The sequence below is a fragment of the Thunnus maccoyii genome, chromosome 7, assembly GCF_910596095.1.
Source record: "Thunnus maccoyii chromosome 7, fThuMac1.1, whole genome shotgun sequence".
In the NCBI taxonomy this organism is placed as follows: domain Eukaryota; kingdom Metazoa; phylum Chordata; class Actinopteri; order Scombriformes; family Scombridae; genus Thunnus; species Thunnus maccoyii.
This window is the reverse complement of record NC_056539.1, coordinates 30,006,812-30,023,444: the sequence shown is the minus strand read 5'-3', so window position 1 is coordinate 30,023,444 and position 16,633 is coordinate 30,006,812. Positions and strand designations below refer to the sequence as shown.

The 16,633-nt window shown below is 41.6% G+C and overlaps 1 protein-coding gene across 3 annotated transcripts; it reads left to right on the top strand.

Moving 5' to 3' along the window:
* Positions 1-535: 535 nt before the first annotated feature.
* eef1db (eukaryotic translation elongation factor 1 delta b (guanine nucleotide exchange protein)) lies at positions 536-13,297 on the top strand. Of its 3 annotated transcripts, none has more exons than XM_042417489.1 (9): positions 536-662; positions 6,834-6,951; positions 7,354-7,425; positions 9,658-9,720; positions 10,092-10,179; positions 11,328-11,440; positions 11,557-11,754; positions 11,869-12,063; positions 13,153-13,297. In XM_042417489.1, exons 2-9 carry the CDS (start codon positions 6,838-6,840, stop codon positions 13,189-13,191), a joined length of 882 nt encoding a protein of 293 aa, XP_042273423.1. In that variant the 5' UTR covers positions 536-662; positions 6,834-6,837; the 3' UTR covers positions 13,192-13,297. The 3 variants fall into 3 exon arrangements, with proteins under 3 accessions (XP_042273423.1, XP_042273424.1, XP_042273425.1); XM_042417490.1 differs by having other exon boundaries at positions 537-662; positions 9,681-9,683; XM_042417491.1 differs by lacking the exon at positions 9,658-9,720 and having other exon boundaries at positions 538-662.
* Positions 13,298-16,633: the final 3,336 nt, after the last annotated feature.

Sequence of the window (16,633 nt, the reverse complement as noted above, 5' to 3'; positions counted from 1 at the left end):
GGTGTGTGATCGCATTTGTGTCGGTAGAATGTGCAACCTACATATCTGAATTAATGATTCTTGATTTAGGATAAAGCAGCTGAGAAAACGATCTCACCTAATCATATGATTGAAAGCTCCAGGAAAACTACAAAATCCACAGTCCTCCTCCTGTGCTAAAATGTGTTTAAAGGTTTATCTGAAGCTAATATGAAGCTTCAAATGAGTCAAATCAAGTGTCTTTTTAGTGCCAAAGTCTCTCTTTTTGTTACTATACTTCACCACAGCTCAACAGCTGTGTAAAGTATTACAACATACTGACTAGTGTAATATGTCATAAACAGTAAATGCTCGTCATGCTTTGGAACAAAGGTTGAAAATGCTGGAAGTGAAGCTATTTAGACCGTTTTATGTACATATATATATATTTAAAAAGCGCTGCTATAAATGACCCTGGGAGGCCACAGTTTACTGATTTGTCAGCATTTTATTTGATATTTAACGTGGCGTCCGGCAGCATTATTCATTCATAACTCCCCCTCCCCCACCCTCAAAGATCACACAGTCACCGCTGCTCCTTCCTCCTCCCTCTTCTTCCTCCTTCCCGTTGTCACTCCCGGCTGCTGAAACACGCGTTGTATCCACCGGCCTGAACCAGATCCGACAAGACAAAAATCACAGCAGTAAGTAACGCTAACGCTGACTGACAGTCTGAGCTTTCAGTCCGGGGATTATCGTTTATGAGACATTTTGGGAAATGAATGAATATTTAGAGGTTTACGGCTTGTGTTAGCCGAGGCTAGCAAGCGGCTAGCTGAGAGCGGCAGCTTGCTAGTGCTAACTGCCCGGAGCGGCAGTCGGCAGCCCGGCCAGACACCGGCATCAATGGCCGGCTGTCTTACGGTGACATTTCATATTAATGACAGAATTAAAAACGACTGCTTTACTGTCACGTTTGAAAGCAACCACAGTTACTTCAGTATCTCCTTTTAAATGCTAAACGAGACATTATTTCATCCGCTTCTACATTATGAAAGATGGCTAACGTTAATGTTAAGGTTAACCGGGCGCACCTTTGATTAAGGTGATGACAGCTTTTATTTGCTTTTCCTTTTCCTGTATTATATCTTGTATTAACAGGCTTATTCTTCATGACATTACACACGTGTCACCACACTGGTGAAAGTGTGTGTTGCTCTCTAGTGTGAAGTCCTTTAAACATGACGTGTTATCTCAGTGAATCTGGGCTTTTGATCTTTGGTGGTGTGATGCTGTTAAGAGGCGTTTTATGTGATATTAGAAAATGGGAATATACAACTATAAGTTAAAATAACTAGTGTATCAGTGGTATATTCCTTGCTGAAGTGCCCTTGAGCAAATCACTGCACCCCACCCTTCCTGTACTGCAGGGGTCAGTAATTACATTCAACTATGGGACAGGTTTTTTTAGCACTGTTTGTTGGGGGGCAACGTTGTACAAGCAACATGTTTGTTTATTTCTTTTAATTTATTAGATAATAAAATTGGTTTATAGAGCAGTTTTACAGTTGTATCTGAAGTAGGGCTTGGCACTATATCGATATGATATCTATCATGATATGAGACTAGGTATTGTCTTAGATTTTGGGTATCGTAATATGGTGATGTGGCATAATTGTCTTTTTTCCTGGTTTTAAAGGCTGCATTACAGTAAAATGATGTCATTTTCTGTACTTACCAGACTGCCTTTACCCACTTAATCATTACATCCACATTACTGATGATTATTTATCAAAAATCTCATTGTGTACTATTTTGTGAACGCACCAATCGTCATTCTTACGATATCGTCACAATATCGATATTGACGTATTTGGTCAAAAATATCGTGACATTTGATTTTGTCCGTATCGCCCAGCCCTCATCTGCAGGTAACTGTCATAATTCCCAAACGGAGTGAAAGCAGCACGTTAAGACTCATAAACATGAACGTATCTTCTGTGTTACACTTCAAGATATCTTTTCCACACACAATAAACAGCAGCCTGCTTCATTTATGGTTGAAGCAAAGTGCTGTCATTGACACAGATCTGTTCTGGTTAGATCAGCAGAATAGATCGATCGATCGATCGATGGATAGAGCAGTTTATTAGCCCCAAAGGGAAATTAAAGTGTTGCAGCAGCAGGTAGGTGAAAGAAACAAATACAATTAAAGGCTAAATTATATACAATAACTAAATAGACCAACTCAAATATAAAAAATAAATACAATAACTAAAAGTAGAACAGACTAGAGATATAAACACTGCAGCAAATTATGCCACGTGCCTGTTTTATTCATCTCATACGTTTTATAAGACGTTACCAGTTCATATCTAGTGGAATGTACATGACCCTTATGTTAACATTGTTATAAAGCATCATGTAAAAGATTTACTGTAATGTTTAAAAGGGAAAGTTGCCATTAAGGGGCCAGATGTTTTTGTTAGAGGGCCGGATTTGGCCCACAAGCCACTGCTTTCCTGCCAATGCTGCACTTTATCTGACCCTTTAGATAATTTCCTTGTGAAGCAGGAAAACTGTCACACAGGCATCAGTGCGATTAAACGTTATTAGTAAAGTAAATGGTATTTGATTGCATCAGCCAGCAAATACGCTAAATAAGATTGTGGACGCTTTATTGTAGGTTATATACAACAAGCTGATGATGATGATATGGAGATAATCTCTGATCAGCACAAGGAGAAAGTTGGTGATATTTTTTTTTATTTCATTAGGAAATTGATTCTACTAATATTGCCTGTGTAGCCAAAGTCTAATCTAATTTCTTCCTCTGTCCCGTAGAGCTCCGTTTTTTGTCCAAAAACTATTAAAAACATGTCAGTTAGACAAACCACCACACTTGGCAACGACTCCTGAACTCTCTCATGGTGAGACGAGAAGAAATTGATAAAATGTGGCAGAGTAATTCAGCACATAAACACGTCTATAACTGCCAGCACGGCGGGACTATTTGCTACCGTTGTAACATTTGCTCGACTGGCTAATTGGATTGAAGTTTTTGAGGGGGCTACTGTAACAGAAAATGTCAAATAAACTCTCCCCAGCGTCTTCCGTTTGAGGAGGAGAGCAAAGCAGATGGAGGGGGAAAAAAAAGCTTTCAGATGCATCCAAGTCGTGGCTTCATCTTCTTACGTAATCTTACAGCCTTTAGCAAATAATAGTGAAATTATTTTCTCTATTCATCATCATCCAAAAACTACTAGAAGGTATTTTTAACACTCTTTCCTCTCGTCTCGCATTCAGAATTTGGCAAGTGAGTATCGCTGATGACAGTGAACATGTACTTTGGGTTTGAGCTGCTTTTTTGTACATATTTGTTTTGGTTTATTTTTTTGCAAGGTGGTGATTGTTCAATTTCTTTTTTTCAATGGCTTGCGGTTAACTGGATGAAAAGAAACGCGCTGAGAATTTGGCTTTTACGCTGCTTTTTGAGTTTTACACCTTTAACAAAGGAAGGTGAGTTAAGAGCTTGAAATATGAGTTTCTCCTTGACAGCAGGAAATGACTTCCCAAAAAAAAAAAGAGTCTCTGAGATCCGTTTCGGTGGTGTGTTAGCGTTTGATCAATATGACTAACCTCCACACGGTGAAACATGAAGGGAATGCATTTCCTGTACTGAAATAAAATACTAAAATGTCAGCATGGCTTGCTTGATGTGTGATTGATTTGTTAACGGAGCGAAACCTCGATATCTGTTTTATCAATTAGTTTGCTTGCATGAGCTTGTCAGCGTGTCATTGTCTCTTCATATTAGAAGACTTAGATTCTTCACACCCTTTTCTTTCTTTGCATGCTCATGTTGTTCACATTTGTCAAGTTATTATGAGTCATTTTTCAGGTTTGAAATGGAAAGTTTTTACTAAGAACCCTTTACAACACTGTAATCTGTCCGTAATCTGACTGCTGCAGTATGTTGTAAATAATCCAGGCTAAAAAAAAAAAAAGGTATCTTGATTGTCAAAACTACGCATGCTGTTTTGACTTTAAAGGCTGTGTCACATAAAAAAAACAAAAATGCAAGATGGTTTTCTGGTTCATAAATATTACAGTAGAATTTAATGATAGCTTGCTAAAAAAATGTGGTTACAGGCAATTATAGAAATGATAGAGCAGGGAAGTGAACTGGTGTTTTATATTTTGGCTTCACTCGGGGGGCCGACTGGCATCATTACGTAGAATTAAAGTGCATCATGTGAGTTCAGCAGTGGATACTCCTCATTCAGGACTTATTAAATGCTTACTGTGACTTGACAAATAACCATTGACTGTTTTTATAAAGATGGACGTCACGACAGCTCCCCAAAAGTGAAGGCAAAACATCTGGATTGCCCCCTGGTGGCTGGCTGTAGTATAGCTCATAAGTCCCGCCCCCTTCCTGTTAGCTGATTGGACATAAGCCAAACTGAAAAAATAAAAGCACACGTCAAAAATACATTTTTTTTTCTCCAAAGAAAGTTTGTCTTTTGCTGATGTTTGTCCAAGTGTTCTGATAAGGTTTTTAATTAGTTATTTGACGATATAAAGAAGGGGGTGTGATGTCATGATTGACAGCTGTGACAGCCACTCTCAAACCTCTGTCAGGAGGCGGGACACCTGAGAGGGTGCGTCCCGTGGGCCGACATCCTGCTGCCTGACTGTACTGCGTAGACTCTGGCTCCAAATGACATCGCACAAGTAGGGTGGCTGCTCCCGGAAAGGAGACATTTTGGCTTCACTTTTGTTTAGCGGCAGGAAGTGGAAATGTGTCGTCCATATTTATCTACAGTCACTGCCAATAACAAACAAGCAGATTCCATTCACTTAACATTTCCCTGCATGGGCGTCTTCCAGTTTCCTGCATGCTACTTGTGTTGCTCTGGGACTGATTTGTAGACTGTATTCTGCATACATGAAGTTGTCTACAAAGCCAAAGTCTAATAGATCAATCCTTCTGTGTCTCTAAACCTTCGTACCTCTCTCTAACTAATCCAAAAGCCTGTACCTGTTATTCTCTTTTTTTTTTTTTTTTTCCTGCAACGGATCAAAGATGATGTCTGCTGCGGATCAATCAGAACATGATCAGCCGTCCAACCACTGTCAGGTGGATTGTTCAACCAACGTAGCGGCGGGGTGTAGAAACAAGGCCAACTCGGACCAGAGAAACGGAGAGACCGCCTCGTCCTCCCCGGAGAGCGGAAGCTTGAACGGAGACGGAAAGCCTACCGGGAAAAGCCGCCGCCGCCGCAGGAAACGTTCATCCAATCCCGAGAGTCGCCCCGAGGGGAAGGTCGATAATAAGTCCAAGAACGAAGAGAAACCCAACAAAACGACGAGCCAACCGCCTGACCCCCGAGCCGCGCTGATCGGCCTGCAGTCCGAGTGCGCTAATGTGTGGTTCGAGCGCAACGTCTACGAGCGAGCGGAGAGCCTCTACCAGCGCTGGTTGGCAAACTCCTCCAACGGGACCGCCAAGCTGAACGGGTCACCTCCAGCCCCGGGGAAACACTCAAACTCTCCATCCGCCGCGGCCCCGTCTTCTTCAGGACTGACATGTCACCACGGCAATCAGGTGGCTTGCCATCATATCGTACAAGACGTGTGGGTGAACAAGATGACCTTTGACCAAGCAGAACACCGCTTCGTCGAAGAATCCATGCATTTGTCCATTCCGAACTCTTTGGACCTCCCATCCCCGTCCAACCGCTCCAACGCACCCACGACACCCGACGAAGGATACCAGTCTCTCACCCCGACCCCCGTGACTCCCGTCATCCAGCAAGCAGCCGCCACGCCGACCAATCGGCAGTCGATTAACGGGCTGCCCCGCATCCCGGTGGAGCTGCTAAGAGACGTGTGGTTGGAGAAACCGCTGTACGATCGCGCCGAAGCGGCCTTCTACCAAAACCTGTACGGCAACAATTCCTCCAAGCGATCCAGCAGCGCCTCCACCTCCAGAGGTAGCGACCACCACCCTCAAAGCCTTGTAGAAGAAGAGGAGGAGGAGGAGGCCGAGGAGGAGGAGGAAGAAGAGGAAGCGGCGGCGGAGGAAAAAAAAGCAGCCCCGCAGGGTAAAGGAGAAGCCTTCCATGCTCTGCACCCGATCCAGGAGGAGGAGGAACCGGCCGAGATCCCCGAGAAAGAAGACGCGTCGGGGCCGGGATTCAGCTACTTCCTGCATCCGGACAGCGAGCGGGTGTGGCTGAACAAGTGGCGATACGATGCTGCGGAGAGCCGTTTCCATGGTCACAGTGGGGGTGAAGCTGTGGTGGCGAAGAAGGGTCGGAGGCCGGAAGCGGACGCCTCACTGGTCGCCTCACCGGTTGCCTCACCGGTCGCCTCCACCGCCCCACTGAGGGACAAGTATGACCAAACCCGGAGAACGGAGCCGCTTCAGTTTCAGTTCCTCTTTCATTGTTTGTCTTTTATTACATCATCATGTTTTTTTATCCTTTTTTGATTTGAAGGTGTGAACGTTTCCCCTCCCTTCTTCATCTCGTTTTTCTTTTCATTTATCTCGGTTCATTTCTTATTTCTTGTGGTCTGATTTTAATTTTCCTGAATGACTGTTTGTATGGACCATCGTTGCGTTTTGCCAAATTTCATTTAAGTTTTCTTTTGTATAGTTGTGTTGGGATGGTCTGTTTGTGGGAAGAGTAGATAAGATTTTACAGCTAATATATGGAACATTGTGAGATTAACTGTTGGTCGACTTTAAGTATCATTATTATAAATAGTATTAGTAATACAGATTGTTTTTTTTTTCTTTCTCCCTGACCTCCCGTGTCCTGTTCATACATCCCTCTCTTGTCCTTCCTTGCTTCTCTCTTCTGTAGAACCATGAGCGCCGTCGACTTCCTGGCCCAGGAGAAGATCTGGTTTGAGAAACCTCGCTACGACGAGGCGGAGAGACGCTTCTACGAGCGCGTGAACGGCCCCTCACAAACGACGCAGGTACCGCACGCTGGCCCGGAGGGGTTCGGTTTAGCTTTTCCACATTGTTAATAATAGTCTGTAAAGTTCTACTGTATGTGAATAACCTCTGAAAGTACCAAACGTATTCTCCAAAGCAGACGGCCTCCCACCAAGAGCCCGGTTCTGCTTGAGGTTTCTACCCGTTAAAGGGGAGTTTTTCCTCACCGCTGTCGCCAAGTTCTTGCTCATGGGGGGAATTACTGGGTCTCTGTAAATTAAAGAGTACACTCTAGACCTGCTCTATGTGAAAAGTGCCCTGAGACTCAAAGGCAACAGGCTTTAGATTCTTGAAACGAAATCTGAGCCTGCCCAGTCCCCTTGGACGTGGTTCGTTCTAGATATACTATCCTCAAACATTCACCTCCGTTCATCTTCTCTAAGGATGTCGGAGCCAACACCATTCTGCAAGACATCGCTCGAGCCAGGGAGAACATCCAGAAGTCCCTAGCAGGAGTGAGTATCATTGAATGTGTTGTATCTGCATTTTTTTATCTCACATTTTCCGCCTCCACTCAAGAACACGAAGCCTGAGCCATCAAGGTCACGTTTCACCAAGCACACTGCTTTAAAAAGTCCGTACAGGGTTTAGTCCGCTTCATGATTGGGGATTATAATCTCAGTCTCTGCTGCCAAAATGAGGGTAACACTAACTGTACATGTGGTGATGTTAATGTGAATCTCCACACTATAGAAACAATTATTAGTGTTTGTACCGTTGTAAAAAGCCACTTACAAACATCCCTGCTGCTGCATATATTTGTCTTGCTGGTGTTTTCGTACCTTTTGTACGGCCTTGAAATCTGAAACCTGCAATGAGAGGCGAACTGTCCTGATTGGCTAACGTTACTTGTGCTTTGCTGATGTGTATAACGTCCTGCTCAGTTAAATCCTGGAAGTAAACCACACTTGACGTGCAGACTCCTCTTGGCACTCTGAGGCCAATAAATGGCTTTTATTGCAGCGGGTCATTGGGACATCCTGTTGAGACCTTTCATAGCCGTTGCAGATAAGAACATTTGTGCTACAGCGTATTGAGCAGGTGATCTGTTGGTGCTTGAAGGTTAAAGCTGGAGTGATTCTATGTTTTTCACACATTTACACTCAATTACGTTCATTCATTCGGCAGACACTTTTTGTCCAAAGAGATGTACAAATGAGAAGCCGTTGAGAATAAGTGCCTCAACACTCTGTTCCACCTGACAAGTGGCACAAAGCTTGCAGGTGCTTAGTGGCCTAACAGAGAGAGAACGAACGTATGAAGTGAGTAAGTACTGTACTGTGTGTGTTTGTGTTGCGTTGAGCACATAATGTACGATGTCGGCAATGTTGCGTCAGAGAGAAACTGGAGACCATGATGATCAGCTTTTCCTCCACTTTGGTTTAAAGTTATTTTGCAGAGTTTACTAGTAAACAACTTTTATTCTTCAGTAATCAAAATGACTGTGATTGACTTGCTCACACATGCAGTTTATCCCTGAAATGTTCAGGAACGTTTCCTACATGGAGTCATGTATGAACGAGAGCAGGGATCCATATTCAGGGAAATCTATATCGCCAGTTTCCCACCTCAAGACTTGGTAACATTTCAGGGAAAATGCCGGTACGGCTGTTGTGAATGAAAGCTGTTTTGTCTGCCTGATGACATATTTGAATCCGTGACTTGATTACGGTTGCTGTGCCAATACTTTTGTGTTTTGTCTCACAAACTTGTAGAATATCAAAAACATTAGCAGAGCATTGGCACAGGACAAAAACAGCTCCTTGCCCGCCATGTTCCTAAAAATAATCAGAGACGTCTTCCGCCGTGTACACGTACAGTCTTCTTCTTCTGTTGAGTTTTGTGGTGGTTGGCATCCATAAGTGTTGCATGACCTCCATCTATTCCAGCATCGCCATGGCATGTGTGAAAAGGCGCGAGACAGAAATGTTCCTGAATGTAGCTGCATGTGTGAATAGTGAGAATAGTTTACCAGGAAGTATGTGTGAAAGATGCGTCTAGTTCAGTTGGGGTCACTGGGCTGGAAAGTCAGGTCTCATTCATAATGAACAGCAGCCGTCGCTGTCCCAGTTTTTCAGCCCATATGTGTCGTCACTGTCCATAAATCCCACGTGAAGACCTTCCTAACACACTTTACATCCATCAGCTGCTACTACAGATATAAATGTTTAAAACAGGCTTACAAATACAGAGTGATCTCACAGTGCAACAGTGTGACTCCCTGGTGTGTTTTTATTACTGTGTGGACTCAGAGGAATAAGATATCTATGACTACAAGCACAAATTCATTGTTGGTTTTGGTCTTTTCATGGGATTTGACAGACTGAACCTTTTAAAAGTTGTTTGACAGATTTGTTATATGAATGCCGTTTTGTTGCTGATATGTTAAAATAATTAGCTTTAAATACAGATTTTCTTTAAATTGAAGTAGAAGTTGGATGCTCAGCACCATAAAAACCTTCCTGTATGGAGACATGAATGTGATTTTTAGTGTGCAAACATCTGCTTTCAGTGATCTCTTCCATCAGCTCTACAGTGTTTCCTCGCCTGCTCTGTTTGCTTTCTTTTCTACTCTCCTCAGTAGCACTTCTTTCATTCCTCCTTCCCTCCCTTTTCCCCCCTGGTTTTCCTTTTTTTCCATGCCTGAAATCCCCTCCTCCCCCTCCTCCTCCTCCTCCTCCTCCCAGCTGAAGACCACACTGTGTAACAGAGGGTCTGGTCAACCTTCCCTGAGCCAACAGTCGCAGCTCGTAAGTGCCGTCCTGCCTCGTGTGAAGCAACTCTGCAGCCAAAACGCTCCGTCAGTGACATCCACGCTCAGCTGATATGAACCCTACCTCGGGTTATAGATGTGTGCAGTGTTTTTAGATGCAGACTCCACCTTAATAGCTGCTTGTCACCCTTTTTTGTTTTAATATTTGCATTCCGGGTCCGTTTACAGCTTCAGTCTGGCTGTAGAGGCTGTGGAGATGGACACTGGCTGTGTGCTGTGTGTTCACATATGAGCTTTTTGCTTTTTTTTTAACAGGCCTGGGTTTGATGAAGGAACTAACGGTCTGTTGTTCTCTCTGCACTGTGTTGACTTGTTTCCTCTGTGTGTGTGTGTGTGTTCACTGTGCAGAGCAGCAGCAGCAGCAGCCCAGCTGATCAGGGAGAAATCATCTGTCGCATCAAGAGCCTGGAGCTGGAGAACCACAGCTTACACAAAGGTGGGTTTGTTGGAGGCTTCTTTGGTATTTCTGGTCACTTTGTGGATATTATTAGAGCTGCAGAAGGATGATGTTTACATGATTAGCTTGACTAAAAGAAAAAAACTCAAAATGACACATTTGTTGATTACAGCTTCTGCAATTTGTTTCATGGTTATAAATAGAAAACATTTTGTTTGTCTTAACTTGTTTAGACAGAATAAGCAGATGTAAGATGCCATATGTGTCTGCATTAATCCTCAGTTTCTGTTATGTTACAGATTAGGTACACTTAATGGAAACTTCTGTTACATAATTAGAGCCCTTATTAAATAATTTCTTTTTTTCAGGGAATCAATTAACACATTTTCAAGACATATAAAGAATAACAAATGATCAGAAGGTAGCAGAGCTCAACCTCTAGAAATTACTGATTTTATATGACCTTAAGAATAACCAACATATTTGATTTTACATTTTATGAAAAGGAAAAAAGCAAGTGAATCGTCCCATTTGAGAGGTTTTAACCAGGAAACATTTTTTTATCTCGGTGTCTCCTGTTATCTAGAATACTTGATGATTTATGTATTTACCATATTGGCCTGAATATAAGACCCCACCAACAGCTGTTTTTAGAAAAATACTTTCTGAAGTTTCACTAAGATCCTGTTTATCCCAGGAGAAGAGAGTCCTCATCCTGGAAGTCTTCTCTCTCTCATAAAAGTGAAATAATAAACATTAAAACAGAAACAGTAAATTTCATGTCTCTGACAGCTGGAACCGTCCAGATGATTTTCTCTAGCAGATAACAATTTTCCAGCCTGTATATTTAATCTCCTCATCATCTGTGACTGCAGTAATTCTCGGCCGCTCAACAGACGAGTCGGCAGTAAAGACGTTTAAAGACGTAAACACTATAAACTCGTTTTCACTCGTCATGAATTTATATCCTCCACGGCGGGAAAAACACATTAAACGAGCCGTCAGAAGCTCCTTCAGCTAACAAAACACTCGACTGAATCTAATGGACTTATAAACAGACGTGAAGACGCTCGCTAGCTTAGCAACATTAAAGCTACAAACGACCCATAATGCATATCTCTCTGTAGGAGCTGGTGTTTTTTAGTACACACCGTTCAAAAAGGATCTCTTTGTTCTTTCTTCTTCAGTGGTGGAGGACTTGAGGGCTGCGTTATCTAAACTGGAATGTCGGGTAGCGGTTCTGGAGAAATCCCCCGCAGCTGTAACTCTGGCTCCCGCTCCTTCAGTCCCCTACACAAACGTAAGATTCTTCACACGACTTTTATCACATCACTCTTCTTCTCTTTTAGCTTTAACTGCAGAAAATAGCAAAAAAATACCTGTCTATAAGGAGTGATTTATGTTCATTCTGTTCAGGGCACTACCGTCCAGCAGAAGACCAGTAACCCGGCTGAAGAGGAAGAGGACGACGACGACGATATCGACCTGTTCGGCAGCGATGAAGACGAAGAGGCAGAGAAACTCAAAGAGCAGAGGTTGAAAGAGTACGCGGAGAAGAAGGCCAAGAAGCCCGGTGTCATCGCCAAGTCCTCGATCTTACTGGATGTGAAACCTGTAAGTCGGTGCTGGATCATCATCATCATCATCACGCTCACAGGAGCTGAAAACTGCAGATAAAAACACTTTTTTCATCTTGTGTTTTATCGCCTCTCTCTCTCCTTTTTTCAGTGGGATGATGAAACAGACATGGTGAAGCTGGAGGAGTGCGTGCGCTCGGTGCAGGCTGACGGACTGTTATGGGGGACGTCCAAACTGGTTCCCGTTGGTTACGGCATCAAGAAGCTCCAGATCGCGTGCGTGGTGGAAGACGACAAGGTGGGAACAGACATGCTGGAGGAGGAGATCACCAAGTTTGAAGACTATGTGAGTACAGTTTAATACACTAAGTGGGCGCACACACACACACACACGCACGCACGCACGCACGCACACACGCACGCACGCACGCGCACGCACACACACACACACACACACACACACACACACACACACACAGCTGAGCCGCAGACACTTCCTGAACATCTGGAATTACTGTAATCTAGATCTGTTTATGATTTAAGTAGAAACACATCAATTCAGGTGAAAATGCAGTTTGAGTTCATGCAGATCACAGAGTTTTCTAATGGTAATGTACTACAGTTATTGCAGCAACTGAATCATTCAATTTTAAACTTCAGTTTAAAGAAAAAAACTTACCTTTAACAGTTTTTCAGTAGCCTACAATTTGTTTTACACATAAATAAACAAAACCATTATTCCTCCTCTGCAGCTTAATGCATGATGTGGTTGATGTTTTCATTTATTTTTTTACTCTTTAAACATATTGTCTTTGAATATGAAAAAAGTTGCATCTTTAAAATTTTGCCTAAAGCAGAGACTGTGCACATTCTTGTAGGGTTTAACTCATAAATGCAATATTGACAGACACAGTTGTTAGTTTATTAGGTACATCTAGTTCAAATTAACGCTTTCTAATTCAACATCCATGCAGTAAATCCTTCCTTCATGATGGTTATAATGTTCATTTTTTTGTTTGAAAACTGTTTGCAAAGTGTTGATTCAGCTGTACAGTCATTAGTCTGTCCTCAATGATATAAATTAGATGGACAAACTCAATCTTCCATCAGTATAATGTAATAAAAATCAACAGCACTGCAAACTAAAGCCTCCAAAATTACCGTTAAATTGAATCAAGATAACTGAACATTATAACAATCATTAATTAGAGGGCTGTTGTATCAGATTCTACCCAGTTAAAGGTAAAAGCACCTCGCTGCCATCATGTGGCCTAAATAAGAAGATTACAGTACATACAGTAACTTAAAAGTTCATTTTGCAAGAGAAATTTCCTTTTTAGCGAGTACACTTGAGTTTTTCAGGTGTGACACTCTTATATTTGAAAGTTAGGTTTCTGTAACTCATTAAATTTTCTCCTTTTTGTTTCTGTTTCAGATTCAGAGTGTTGACGTAGCGGCTTTCAATAAGATCTGATTCCAGTACGTCTGTTCCTGTCTGTCGTCACGCCTTGTTTCTCTGCTGATTGTGTCAACGGTTAATAATGATAATAATAATAATAAAAAGAAACTCTTGCACTGAAGCTTCTGTCTCATGAATATCGGTGGTTGAGGGAAACAGATGGGCGGATTTAGTGATCTAGCCTCAGGCTCTGTGAGCTAAGTTCATCCAAATGACAAAACAGTTTCTTATTCACCTCCTTGTGATATGAAATCACACACATATTTTGGTTTTATTTGTCTGGATTTGAAGATACTTTCAATTTGTTTGCAGCACAACAGAGATAAAAAGGAATTTTGTTTGTGCTGCTCACAAAATTTAAACTATATTTAAAGAAATTCAACAGCAACATCTTTCCAAAAACACTGACGGGTACGGTTGACTCAGTTTGGACTCTAGTCAGTACCTGAGCTGTTTTAACAACATTAAGTTACACATTTACTGACCTAATAAAGTCTGGATGATTTGATGGCCGTTAGCTTCACCCTGTGCAGGAGGTGGACTCCTCTGGGTGTCACTGTGTAGAAGCAGAGCAGTCCTGCATTGCGGTCCAGGAAACACCCTGATCCTGCAGGACAGCGAGCAGGAGGAAATCATCACTGCATCGTTTCTGTGGATGAACGTGAGGACGAGGTGCAGCAGTGAAGTCTCTGACAGAGAGTTGTCTCCCAGCCTGCACTTACCGGATGACCTCTGAAAATATTATTGAATCGTAGATTAATAATTTGATCCGTGGAGAAAAATACAAACATCCAGGGAGTCGTTTAAAGTTGCAGCGTATAGAATTTAGTGGCGTTTAGTGGAACGGAGTTAAGTGTGTTTTGATTAGTGTATAATCACTTGAAAATAAGAATTGTGTTTTCATTACCTTATTATATCTACCTAGAGGGCCTTTCACCTTTTTTACAAGTTTCACGGCCACTGTAGGGAGGAGGAGAGGAGGGTTATTCAGTTGGTTGCAATCTGCAACTTCACCACTAGATGCCACTAAATTCTACACACTGGTCCTTTAATTTTCCAACATCTGCATTTGAGACAACAGTAAAACACTAAACTGTATATTTGAGTGTCTCATAAACACAACCACATATTCAGAAGAGTTCAAGCTCTGGAGGAGAATTATGGTTGTTTTTCTCCTGTTCACAGTTTACAGAGAAGAAGCTTTTCTCTTCCTGATAACAGAAACATTTGATTATAATAAAGTGAGTCAAAGTGAGGTTTTAATCCCAATCAAACACCTTATTTCTCAGATTGACCAGTAAATCGTTGTAGAACACCACCTTTCCTCTGACGCCTTCCCACTCAGCCACCCAGTAACTGTTCCTGTTGACCCTCGTGGCACAGCGCCTGGTCCCAGCTGTCAGACCAATCAGAGTGGTTTGATTAAGACTGTAGTTGTCTCCACATGGTTCCCCTTCAATCAGCAAAAAGCTCCCCGTCTACAGAAGAAAATAACACACAGGTGGATTCATGTGTCAGAGGAAGAACTGGTATAGCTGCTGTTTTCAGTTTCAGATTGGTTGCTGTTGTCGGGAACATATGCAGCATCACAAAGCTCTGACTTTATAGAAGAGAAAGAAAACAAATGGAGAAATGATGGTTCACCAAAAGAACTTTGGAAATTTGTTAAAAAATAAGAATCAGAAACATACAAAATCAAAGTTGACCAGAGAAACAAACTGATTCTCTGCAGAAGAAGAAGAGTCCTCATTCAACATTGTATCCTTGATTAACCTTCACAGTCTCAGTCAGCAGTTACAGCCGCAGACAGACAGTTGGAGCTCAGGGTTTCAAATCCGTTATTAAGCTTTAACAAAGACGACATTTTCTTTCATTCAGTTTCCAGAGAGGAAAGTGTGAAAGGAGGAGTGATGTTTGGGTTTGACTGTAGAAAACACTTTGTAGCAAACAGCAGTGTGCTGCATGTCTGATGTTATTATACACTGAATTACCAGAGAAATAACCCGTACATTGTAATGCAATCTAAAAATAAATATATGCTGTTTTTTGTGAAGCTTATAATATTAAATTTTTGAGACTGTGTTTAAAAGATGTTGTTGACAAAAGCAACAACAAGAAAGGTCTCTTTAAGCTGTTTTGGAGTTTTTAATCATCATTTTGTCCATAAAATGTTTGAAAATAATGAAAATGTCTGTAATCATTTGCCAGAGTCCAAGTTTACATCTTTAAAAGTCTTCAGAACAAAAGTCCAAAACCAAAAGATATTGTATAAAACGATTACTGGATTATCAATATAGTTGCTGATTAATTGTTGATTAGTCATTGCAACTCTACACATGATCTTCATCGACTGATCAAGTTTGCTTAGTTGTCATAATTGTAGACAATCAATTTTTAATTTTTTATGAGGACTTTGAAGATTTTTCATCCATATTGGCTTAAAAATTAAGATTCAAAGTTCACTCTTGAGTTTGGAAACAGCAGCTGACAAAACACTTTCTCACCTCGAGGTCCATTCAGTAGCTGACTCAACTCTGTGGTCATTTGTGAGGCTACGAGCTCCAGTAATGATGATTAACGCCTGGCTTGTAAAGCTCTGATTGACTTTTGCATGAGAGGGAATTATAGAACACACTTATTGATTATTTATCACACAAATGTTGATGATTAGTGCTCATTTTAAATTTTATTCTGGTTTAGTGTGCATGATGTGCAAGATGTATTGATTTCAATTGTCCACTAGATGGAACTGTTACTGTTTACCTGCTCAGATGAACCAGGCTGAGCAGCAAAGTTTTTCCATAAAGTTACTCTGGTGAAATGTGCTTCTTATGAACAATTGCAGAGTTAGATCAACAAGCAAAAAGTACCAAACCAATCAACCATCTCATAACTTCCCTTTATTTTACATCACGCTAGGAAGCAGTGTTCATTGTAATAGAGGGCTGACAGTGATGGCTGTACACAAGGAAGAACCGAACACACCTGTTTCCCTAGAAAAACATTAACTACATTAGCTGTGTCTCAACTGTCTGATCAAGATAAACAGGTTCACTATACTGCATCATCGATCATGTTCAGGATTTCATTGTGGCCTCAGAGCAGCAGTTCACTCTACTGTGACCATATGGAAGTTACATTTAGACCACAGTTTGATTGTTCCGTCTAGCATAAAATGTTTTTCTTTCAGATATACTTACAACTATATATTCTGAGCTACACATGTAGATATTTAAGTGAGTGAGTAACTTTATATGGTAGTTGCAAAGGAAAACAGACCATAAAAGAGATAAATAGAGACAGAGATGGATAGAGGAAACAGTGGTCCTTTGAGCTAAATGCTAACGCCAGCATGCTAACAAGCTAACATTTATAATGCTAACACGCAGGTGGTTAGCAGGTATAGTATTTGCCATGTGCAGTATTTTAGTTTAGCACATTAGAATGCAAAATTCTG